A 10850-nucleotide genomic window follows, 5' to 3' on the forward strand; every position below is an offset into this window, starting at 1 on the left:
AGAAAGAAAGAAAGAAAGAAAGAAAGAAAGAAAGAAAGAAAGAAAGAGCCTGCTGGGTGGACTGAGAAGGAGGAAGGAGTGAGGCAGAGAACCCTTGTCACTGGGCATCCTAGTCCCTGGGGATCTGGACAGCAGCCAGTCTCTGGCCCTCAGGGACAACTCAGGTGTAGGAAACCAGAACCAGAGTTGAATAGAATCCCTGCCTTGCCCCAGGCATGCCCTACAGGGTCTCATGACAGACAGACACAGTGCTAAGGATCCCCCTTTCCTGGAAGCCCCAGGTGGTGTCTTCCCAAGGCTGTGTGACCGGCTGTGCCTCCAGGCCATATGTGGGTCACCACGGGAGACTCTTGTTATCTGCCACATAGCCTTGCTCTGCCCCTTGGGTTTCTGGAGGCACAGAACCCCCAAAGGGACCCAAGGTTCAGTCTGTCCTGAGAATAAGAGAAGAACCGAGCTAATTCTCGGTGCGCCTAGCCTACCAACTTTCTTCCACATGGGAATGAGAGGAGAAGGCCAGCCTTCCAGGAGAGCCATTAGGAGGAAGACCCACCAGCCAGCTGGGACAGGGAGGACACCTCATCTTCCAGCCCTGCCCTCTGTCTCTCCTCCTGCTCAAGCAAGCCAGCTCTTCTCCCAGCCTCTGCAAGCTGGGATGTGAGCTCATGGCACCTCCTTCACAAGTCCTTTGTGAAGCTGAGACGAGAGGTTCTAGTTTGGGGCAGGACTCCAGTAGCCACATCTGCACTCAAGAGGCAGAGGCAGGAAGTGAGGGTCACCTTCAACTGCATAGTGAGTCTGAGGCCCTGTCTCAGAAAACCTAGAAATGGTGTGAGTAAATCTGCAGGACTCCAGGGAGGAAGCGGAGAGCTCCCTGGCTTGTCTCTGGCCTGCCTCCTGCCAGTGCAGGCTCTCCATCTCCAGTAGCTGACCCTACTGCCTGCTGAGTGGGTCCCAAGAGCTCGGGGCATTTTTTTTTTTTTTTTTTTTTTTTTATCAGAAGGGCTGCACAGGTGTGGCTTTCAGGACACTAGAGCAAAGGAGATCACTCGGAACCTGAGAGGGTGTTGAGCAGTTGCTCGGCCTCTCAGAGGATTCAGCCAGCAGGTCAGCAGCCTGGGCCCTATAGCCTCAGGAATTGGCTGCCTCTTCTGGGAATGAAAGGAATATCCCATGGGCTCTACTCCGCCAACCCTAGTTTTGGGGGCTGCTGCAGCAATGTCTGGGCGAAGCGGACTTCACTTGCTTCAAAAAGTAGCACCTGGCTGTAGGGTAGGGTGAGGATGATATAACCCTCTCTTTCTGGGTCAGGTCTGGTCATGCCTGGAGAGGTGCTGGTGGGGACCAAGGACACTGCCTTCCTATGCTCTGGCTCTGGAAGACCAGGGGCTTCCTGCACAGGCCAGTCCCCGTGTCTCTCCTGCCCCCTACCTACCCCACGCTTCATCCCTTTCTTCCTGGTGTCTCGCCCTCCAGCTGGTGAACATCGGTTCCTCCTATAACTACGGCAGCGAGGACCAGGCCGAGTTCCTGTGTGTGGTGTCCAAGGAGCTCCACAGCTCCCCACACGGCCTGAGCTCAGAGTCCAGCCGTAAGACCAAGGTGAGTCCCTGCCCTGGGTGAACACGGCACCCCTCCCCCCACTCTGCTGCTTCCTCCTCCCTCCTGCTGCACCCACATAACACTCATGGTCATGGTCACAGCCAATGCCATCCATCCCATGCCACTACAGTCCAGTCAGCTCACACCCTTGGCCCAGGCTGGGGAGCAGTCAGGAGGATCATTGCAAGGGCACAGACAGAGTGGGCTTGATGCCTGTTATTCATGGGGCATTGTAAAGGGGCCACATGGGCAGGAGTTGAGGCACGAGGCAGAGCACACTGAATTAGGGGCCCGGGCGTGCCTTGCTCCTCTCTATGACTCTGGGCAAGTCTCTCTTCTCACATCTTTTGCTGCGTTCCCCGTGAAGGGACAGGTGGGTCGTGAGCTCTGCTGATCCCAGGCTGGCACTCCTGGCTCCCATCTGCTAGTTTAATTCCCAGAACTAGTGACAATCTAGTGTCAGCCTAGGTCAGGATGGGGATATCCCACAGTCCTACCCTTCCCTGTGCCTTTTAGGTAGCCTGCTTGAAGGGTATCAGGAGCCCCATGGGCTCTGGCCTAGGCAGCACGTTCCCAAGAGCACAGTTGACAGCCAGCCCATGGGGTGGAATTGAGTAGGGCCCTGCAATAGGGACCATACAATAGGCATGGTCCAGGTTGGAAAGGCAGGAGCTGTGTCCATGCGCTGGAGTCTTAGGCACTCTGTGTGTTCCACACCCGGCCCTGCTGTAATCCCTTTGCCATCCCTCCTCCCCCCATGCCGGTGGCTTCTCCCTGTAAGAGTGCAGGGCGCCCTGCTGCTCTGATTCCCTGTGTCACCAACCTGGCCCAGGCTGCCAGACACTGTTGCTGGCATCTAGATCTGGCTGGTGACTGCCCTGGGACAACCTTGGCTTCCTGCTCTGGATCCATCCTCCCAAAGTAAGGCTTTCCCAGAATCCCAGTGGCTCCTCTTCCGGTCTTCCGGCTTTATAGCAGCAGCCTGACTGGTCTCTGAGCATCCCCTCCGGGCTAGGGAAGACCCACCAGCTGCTTTGGCTGCAGCCCTCCCTCTCCCAGAGGTCCCTTTCATCCTCTCCCACCCCTCTGTCCCGAGGTCGGGGGTCCCTGCGGACAGCCGCCCGCAGCCCCGCCCCCTCGTCAGTGTCTCCACTCTCTCTTCCCTGGTCGGCGGCTGGTGCGCAGAGCACGGACGAGCAGCTGGAGGAGCGGCAGCGGCAGGAGGTGGAGGAGGTGGAGGTGTCCCAAGTGCAGGTGGAGGCGGATGCCCAGGAGAAAGGTGCAGCCCGCCCCCAAGAGGACGATTGCTAATGACAGCCGGGGCCTCCCGCCCTCTCCCTGCTGGAGCAGCTGCCGCCGGGAACTGCGGGGGAGGGCCACCAGGGTTAGCTCAGCGCCTGGCGCCTCGCCCATAACCATCCCTCTCTCACTTTCTCTTGCAGCCCTGTCATCTCAGGATCCCGCTAACCTTTTCTCCCTCCCACCACCGCCTCCTCCTCCTCCGCTTCCTGCTGGAGGTCCTGCTTCATCTTCATCCACCTCCTCTTCCTCCTGGATCTCATCTGCACCCTGCCTCTTCCCTCTCTGCCCCTGCCCAGGTTTCCTCTCCGCCTGCTCCCGTCTCCACCCTGGGGCTGCCCTAGTCCCAGTCTCTGGTGCCCTCTCCCCGGGCCCCCTGGCCCTGCATCCCCAAACATCCTGCCTGCCGCCTCCTTCGCCCCTTCAGGCCCCTTCTGCCTCCTGGCCTGGGGAGGAGGGGCGTGGCCGCATCTACTCTATGTCCTCCAACCCAGCAGAGCACTTCTGAGGCTGGCCTTGGCCCCAGGCCCCACTCTTCCCGCTTGCCTCCTCACGTTTCCTCCTTGCAGGTCCCTGTCCGCACCCTCCCAGACCCAAGCCTGAGCTTGCTGTGAGAGCTCCTCGGCCCCGCGCCCGCCCCCAGAGCTGCCGCCCCTGGTTTGTAGCCTGGCAGAGCTGGAGGGAGGGGCGGAAGCAAAGGAGGGTGCTCATATCTTGTCCTTGGACTCAAGCCGGGCTTTTGGCTGATTCTCTCCACCCACCAAAGTCTTTCTCGATTTATCTGGTCCTTGGGTTGAGGCCCTGAGAACCGAGTCAGAGGTGGAGACTCTCCTGCCTGCTGCCCTGCCTGTAATCAGAAGGCACCGGAGCCAGGCTGGGGAGGGGAGGGGAGCTGCCTCCGCCCCATCCCGCATGTCCAGAAGCTCCCGCAGTACTGCATGAGGGTACTTCGTCCCCTAGTTCTGTGGAGCGGGTGGCTAGGCCGTATGTGGTGCCCCTTGGCTGGTGAGTTGGCAAGAGCCTGCCAATAATGTGACAGAAATCTGCTCTCTGACTGGTTGACCTTAGCCGCCAGTCAGCCTTATCTCCCTGAATGACCTTGGGCACGTCACTGCCTCTCTCTGGGCCACAGCTAGATTCTAAGATGGGCAGGCAGCCGCTCTCGGTGGCCCCTTTGGGGCTGGGAAAGCAGTGATCTGCCGCTCCCATCCGTGTCCTACCAACAGGCTGCCGCCAGCAGCCCAAGAAGTCAGCTTCTCCCCTCCTCGGTTCTGACTCCGCCTCCTTTGGGCCTCAGCCCCACCCCTCCTCCAGAGCCAGCCTGGGACTCACTTGCCTTTCTCTCTCCCTCTCTCCCTCCCTCCCCCACTCTCCCCCAACTCTTCTGTCCTGGCATCACCCTGTCCTCACCTTCCCACCCTGGTTTTCTGACCCCCTTTCCTCTTCCTTCTGTCCCTCCCCTCTCTTATTTTCTAGCTATTACAAGCCAGAGGCACCCGGATGTGAGCCCCCAGATCACCTCCAGGGACTTGGGGTTCCGATCTGAAATCCTTTATTTTTGTACCACGGGGTGGGCCCCTGGCCCGAGGAGGAAGACTTACCCTCTCCCTTGTCACTGCTGCCTGCATCTGCCGGGCTGAGACTCCTGCCTCCAGGCCTGGGCCTGGGGCCCTCTGGGACTTTGGAAGGCCTGAGGTGGGCCCTGGGGTCTTCAGGCAAGAGTCACGTGCCATGGCCAAAGTGTGGCGCCGCCCACCCATATCTCCCAGGCCCTTTTGTCCCTGCGCCTGGGTCCCCCTGCTGCATGGCCGATACACTCCCACCTGCCCAGTCATAGCACCCCCTTGAGCCTCAGTCTCCATGGCACTATAGGGTCAACCCCTACTCCCACCTACCTCACAGGGCTGTTGTGAGAATCAGGGAGGGTCACGGGGTTCCCGGAAGCACAAAGTGTGTGGGCTGCAATCATGACCTTCTGGGGGGAGGGACTCCAGCCTGTCCCGGAAAGGGGACACCGTGCCCTCAGATACTGGTGGGGGACAATGCTAGGACTTAGCCATGCAGGAAGGAAGGGACAGACTTGGTATCACCTTGGCTGCCCCTCCCCTGTGCCATTATGTATTTGGCAGCAAAGTGCACTGGCAAATCGTGAGGCTGCCCAGGAACTTGTGATGGGGGAGGGGCAGGTGTGACAGGGGCTGAGCTGCCCCTCCTGGTGTCTTGACCCCCTGGGTTGAGGTTGGGCACACATCTGTCACTTGTGTCCCACCCACTATGAAATAAACCTGAACAAACAGGCTGGCCTGGCTGCCTCCCTCTTTCTCTGGGGACAGGGCTTAACATTCAGGCCAGGTAGAGCCACTCCAAGAAACGGGGCTATTCTTTGTCAGTTTCCTGGGTCCTGGGGGGAGAAGTCAGGCTATGCCTAAATCCTGCACCCAGGGGTCAGAGTTGAGGGTACCTGCCCTACAGTCCTACTGTAGCCTAAGTAGTGCGGGCACACCTGGCTACCTCACCCGGATGTGGTCCTCCCTCCTCACCTGTTTTAAGATTAATAGCGAATAGGTGGGACCCCTGTACTTTAGCAGAACCCCCAAGGGCTAGGAATTCCAAGGGAGACCCTTTCATGCCTTACCCACAGGGGCGCCAGAGGCTGCCAGGCCCTTCTCCTTCCTAGCAGGATTCAGTGTCTCCCACTGCTTCCTGGTCAGCCTCTCCCCCCCACCCCTTTTCTACCACTGAGGAGGAGCCTGGGTTGTCAGTTCCAGAGGAGCTCAAGGCACTTGACATTTTTCACCACTGCCTCCAGGGGGCGCCCCTGTGTGTGAAATTTCCAGCCCATCCCCATTGGCTTGCTCCAGCAGTCTGTCCCCTCCTCCCTGGACTTCATCTCCCTTCAACTGCCTCCGCGAGCCCCCCCCCCCCCCCCCCCCCCCCCCCCCCCCCCCCGGCTGCCCCCCCCCTCAACCCCCCCCCGGCCCCCCCCCCCCCCCCGAACCGGCCCAACAACATGGCATGGGTGCTGGTTGTAAAATGTGAGGCCACTGTTTTCCAGCCTGCCGTGGCTCCCTCAGCTCCGCAGGGGCCTCTGCACACGTCATCGGAGGCTAGGCCAGGAGCAGGTCTGTTCTGCGACTGGCCAGGCGCTGAACGTGAGGGGCCCCTCAGATAGCAGCCTCGGGGCTTGGTGAAGCGGTTTATTTTCAGAACAGGCGGTGGGCCTCCAGTGAATGGCAGGGAGGACCTGCCCCTGGGGCTGCCCCATGGTTTGGCTTACGGTGTGGCCCACTTGGCAGTCTCAAGGGCTCTGAGGGTTCCCCTTGATGGAGGCACCTTTTGTCTAGGTACTTGGAGCTCCCGGCCTGGAATGTATTCTCCGAGCCCCTCCCCAAGAGGCTTTTGCAAGGGGAAGGAATCTTACTTTCCTGCTGAGACCTGGGAGCCAGCGTCATGGCCCCCAGACCTCACGCAAGACACTGGCAGGAGGGGGAGAGAGGAAATGACCAAAATGAGAAAGGGTTGGAGGTGAAGTCATGACGAGGCTGGCCCCTGAATCTCAGGAGACATCCCAGCCGACAGCTGACATTCCTTCTCTGTGCTCTCACGGGGGTAGGCCTTGGGGGGAACAGACCTCAGCAGGATCATTTGCTCCAAAATACTTGTGCCCTGGCTGGACAGGAGCTTGGGCCGGAAACATGTCCAGCCCTGTAGAACAGCCCCTCAGGTTAGCACCTGCCGGATCCAGTTGATCACATGGGTGACACGAGTGTATACGCCAAAGAAGTTAGGTCGGCCACAGCCCAGGCCCCAGCTAACCAACCCTGCCAGGAACCAGCGGCCACTGGGCTCCCTGCAAACCAGTGGACCTCCAGAGTCGCCCTAAGAGAGAGGTGGAGAGACATGACCGCCTCAGGGTGAGGCTCTGCCTTCAGCCGCCCGCGTGTGACCGCTGGTCCAAGGTCTCAGGATAGCAAGAAGCAGACCTCAGGAGTCGGCCATGTGCCTCTTGCAGCCATGAGCATGCCTTTCAGCCCACACCCCACAGATAGGCAGTTACCTGGCAGGCATCCTTCTTGCCCTTGCGGTAGCCAGCACAGAGCATGCGCGGGGTCACCTGGTAGCGATAGGCCTCACTGCACAGGTCCTGAGGGACCAGTTCCACATCCACCTTCTGAAGGGTGCTGCTGCTGGGACCTGCAGGAGCAGAAAGGAGGGTCTAGAAACCTGCTCCCCACCGCGCTGGTCCCCTTTCCACTCTACCCTGTCACCTCTGACTCCCCTGCATGGCTCGTTAACAAGAGCCTCCACAGGCCCTGAAAAGCCCATTAGAGCATTTCCCTTTCCTCATTCTTCTCAAGGGCTTTCAGGTACAGGCGGACTCTCTGCGTTCTGTTGTGGCCCCCGGGAGATGCTATCAAACAGATGTGCAAGGCCTCTGCTGTGCTCATAACTCCTTAGTGGTCCCTGCTGTTCAGTCCAGTTCTTGTCCCGGGTCTTTGCCCGCCTGTCCTCCAAGGCCTTCCCCTAGCCACATCTGCCCTGGCCCCCCTCCAGCTGGTGGCTGGGAACAGTCTCAGCTCTTTCCACCTGGCCCCTGAGCCTTCACCACGAACACCTGGTTCCCAGGAGCCACTCAGTAGACTTTCCAGCCTCAAGGTAGACCCTTCCTGGCCATGCCGGGTGGGTACCTTCCCCGGGCTGTTTCCTGTTCCTGTATGTGGTGGCTCATACCATCATCTACCTCTCCCAAGAGCGTTCTCATTTCCATGCCCCCTGTCTGCCTCAGCGCTTGACACATAGTAGGTGCTCATATGTGTGTCACCGAGTGAGGGACCAGGGCGAGCAGCCCTTGCTTTGCCTCCATCATCTTGGCCGAGTCACCTTTCTGAGGCTCAGAGTCCCCCCTTTTTAGTCTATCTCCATCAAAGTTGAGGTGTGGCTGGATGGTGGAGCATATGTCTTGGCACACGTGAAGCCCTTTAATCCCGAGCACCACGGAACACCTGCCGCCTGCTTCCGGGTGCCAGGGTTGCAGTCAAGACTGGTAAGCCAGTCAACCCTGTGTTTGCAGAACTGAGGAGCAGCCTCCAGAGACGGCAGCTCCTGTCAGTTAAGGCCAGGAATCAGCAGCAGTAGCAGAAAACTCTTGGGACCCCAGAACGTGGTCCAGTCCTTGATCCGAGCTCCTATCCAGCTCTCTTGACTGGGTGGACTTTCAGTAACTAAGGGACTCAGCCTCAGTCTTCTCATCGACGTAATGGGTCCATAGTACCCCTCCCCCCCCCAAGCCGAGTGGCTTAAATGACATCTTCCCCTCAGTGCAATCTGCAGTAATGAGGAGCCCCACCTGACCCCCACCCTCACCCCAAAGTTCACGCCACCCCGACAGGCCCCCCCTCCTCCAAGCCTATCCCAGCTCCCACCACCTGCCCCTGCTCACCACCCTCACGCAGGGCTCCCCAGCCTGTGATCCAGCAACGCTGGCCCGGCTCGAAGAAGTGAGAGGGCGCAGGCAGGCAGACGGGGCGCACGGTGGCCGAGTACACCACAGGGTGGTCCAGCTGCAGCAGGGCCACGTCGTAGTCGTGGCTGTCCTCCTCGTGGTACGGGTGCAGGAACAGGCGACTCACCTTGAAGGACACCTCGCCTGGCCAGCGCGAGTTCTGCCGCATCTTGCCCAGGAACACCGTCCACAGCCTGGGAGAGGCCATGCTGGGCGGGAGGCAGGGGGAGGAGTCAGAGCTGAGCTGCTCGGTCTCCCTTCCATCCGGGGACCCTGCTGAGGGTGGGAGGCTCCTGTCTCCCTCTACACAGTCTCTCTGCCCTTCTCTCAAGCCCCTGCCTGGTGTGCGGTGCTAACTGAGCACATGTCTAGGCCCCACCCCCAACCTCATTTCTCCCTAGCTAAGGCCTTCTCTGGGCCTCAATCCCATCATCTATGAAATGGGTACATTCTGAACTTCCATGTTCCAAGGAGACACCGGAAGAGCCCAGTGCCAGGCTCTGGGGCAGAGTTTCCCTGTTTGGAGCCCACTTTGCAGACTCGGCAAGGTGGGTGGGCAAGGGCCTTGGGGAAGAAGTTGGCGGAGAGGTGAGAGGGCAGGTGGGCAGAGCGGAGTGTGCCTGGAGAAGACAAACAGTTCCCGCAGAAGCCAATAGAGGTTGCTGAGGGCTGGCTTCTGTGGGAGAGGCCTGAGGGACTTGGGGCTCAGATCTGGTTAGGTCCAGAAAGAGTTCAGCTCACCAGGGAAAGAGGCTTGGGGGCCAGTGAGATGTCCCCTGAGAGCTTCCCTGGCCCAACCCTCTACCCCATCGCAATTCAGATTATGGTAGAAGATATGCCTTGTGCCTGGCTCGGACAGTTGTCTCCTCCACTATCTCCCTAACGTCCAGCATAGCCCCCAGCATGCAGGAGGAGGAGTAAATGACAGTCACCTCAACTTAAAGCAAGAGAGGAGCACAAACGGCTGAACAACCAGCCTAGTGACACACAGCATGTTTGGGGTGAAACCAGATCCCACGTGTCATGGGGGCCAGTCCGAGGTTCTTCTCTACCCTCTCCTCTGTCTGAGTACAGTTCGCATACACTGTACCTCCCGTGGCCTACCCTATGCCTGCCTCCAGGCCCTGCGTCATCCCCTCACCTGTCCTCCTGGAAGCAGTGGGCGGCTGTCATGACCCAGCGGTCAGCGATGAGAGCCCCCCCACAGATGTGTCGGCCCCGGATCTGGAGGCTGGCCTGCCATGGCCACTCACCCTCGGAGGACACGGCCCCACCCACAATGCGGCTGGAGGGGCCCTGGAGGCCACAGTCTGAGGTTGGGAGAGGGCGGGGGTGGTGGTGGACAGAGAAGAGAGGAAGAAAGGCTGTGAGAAATGGAGACAAAAAACAAAGGAAAGTGATGGAGAGATGATGTGGGGGGGGGGATAGGCCAGGAAAAGGTGGTAAAGGCCAGAACAGACTCCTGGTGGAACTCCCCTCCTGCTTCCCCCTGAGGGCTCCTGCCCCACCCCGAGGCCTGGTCTCCATGCCCAGCCACCCCGGGGCAGGCTCACCGCAGTGCTGCTCATCTGAACCATCGCTGCAGTCCGACTGCCCGTCACACTCTGGGTTGGGCTTCTTCACACAGCTGCGGTCCTCACACTGGAAGGTGAATGTCCCACAGGGTACTCCTGGGATGGAGGGGACCGGGCAGGCCACCAAAGGTGGGTCTCTGAGCCCCAAGGGAGCCTTTCAAAGTGAGACCCGGAAAAATGGCACCAGGAGACTAAGGAGTGGGGGGGGAGGGGGCTGTCACACCAAAGGGTTCCTGGAGGCAAAACCAGTGCTTCTCCTATCAGACTAGAGAGACCCAAGAGCAGAGCCACATTTTCCCAGCAGTCAAAGCCCCCGCCCTGCTCTTTGTTGCAAAGAGCAGTGCCACCTGCCACTCGTCTCTTTGCTTCCTCCCCTCCAGTCTGTTTCAATCCCACTCTCTGAAAGGCCCAGCAAAAAGCATACTTCCTCTAAAAAGTTTTTCGTGACCCCAGCCTTCTCACGCTACTGTACATGAAGTCTCAAAGGCTTCAGGTCACCTGTCCTGCCCTCTAAGAGGGTAACTAACCCCTTGAGGGCAGGCACCGCATCACTGTTGTCCGGTTTCTCCTCCCTCACTGCACCCTGACCATCCCTGGGTAGCTTGCCAGTGTTGGTTGGTTTGTCAGTTGGATGGGTGGGTGGCTGGATGACAGACTGGCTGGCTAGATGGGATGGAACAGTGGACTCCTAGAAAGACAGTTGGCTACACAGGCAGATGGTTGCCAGGGCTGTGGCTCGATGGATGGACAAGTGGTTATGTGAGAAGGAGGATGGGAAGCGTGATTCAGGAGCAAAGATGGAAGGGTGGATGATGAGTAAGTAAGTGGATGGATGGATGGATGGATGGATGGATGGATGGATGGATGGATGG

General features: G+C 59.3%; 2 protein-coding genes across 9 annotated transcripts in view; one reads left to right on the forward strand and one right to left on the reverse strand.

Annotated features, from left to right (window-relative positions):
- Kctd17 (potassium channel tetramerization domain containing 17) overlaps nt 1-5200 on the forward strand; it is a 10514-nt gene extending 5314 nt beyond the window's left edge. For 2 of the 7 annotated variants that reach the window (XM_055603086.1, XM_055603087.1), the window contains exons 5-7: nt 1477-1602; nt 2788-2881; nt 3045-3541. In XM_055603086.1, the coding sequence (XP_055459061.1) occupies nt 1477-1602; nt 2788-2881; nt 3045-3409 (585 nt within the window). In that variant the 3' untranslated portion in view covers nt 3410-3541. Of the gene's footprint in view, nt 1-1476; nt 1603-2787; nt 2882-3044; nt 3559-4377 lie in introns of those variants that run through there. The other 5 variants (XM_055603092.1, XM_055603089.1, XM_055603088.1 and 2 more) reach the window with 5 other exon arrangements.
- An 884-nt stretch (nt 5201-6084) lies between these two features.
- The window catches only part of Tmprss6 (transmembrane serine protease 6), a 29942-nt gene continuing 25176 nt past the window's right edge, over nt 6085-10850 (reverse strand). The window contains exons 14-18 of one of the 2 annotated variants that reach the window (XM_055603062.1): nt 9958-10074; nt 9546-9714; nt 8342-8613; nt 6959-7095; nt 6085-6780 (exon numbers count right to left, since the gene is read on the reverse strand). In XM_055603062.1, coding sequence (XP_055459037.1) covers nt 6622-6780; nt 6959-7095; nt 8342-8613; nt 9546-9714; nt 9958-10074 — 854 coding nt within the window. In that variant the 3' untranslated portion in view covers nt 6085-6621. Of the gene's footprint in view, nt 6781-6958; nt 7096-8341; nt 8614-9545; nt 9769-9957; nt 10075-10850 lie in introns of both variants that reach the window. The other variant, XM_055603061.1, reaches the window with a different exon arrangement.

Source organism: Psammomys obesus, unplaced genomic scaffold (assembly GCF_907164565.1).
Source record: "Psammomys obesus unplaced genomic scaffold, mPsaObe1.curated_primary_1811, whole genome shotgun sequence".
NCBI classification, from domain to species: domain Eukaryota; kingdom Metazoa; phylum Chordata; class Mammalia; order Rodentia; family Muridae; genus Psammomys; species Psammomys obesus.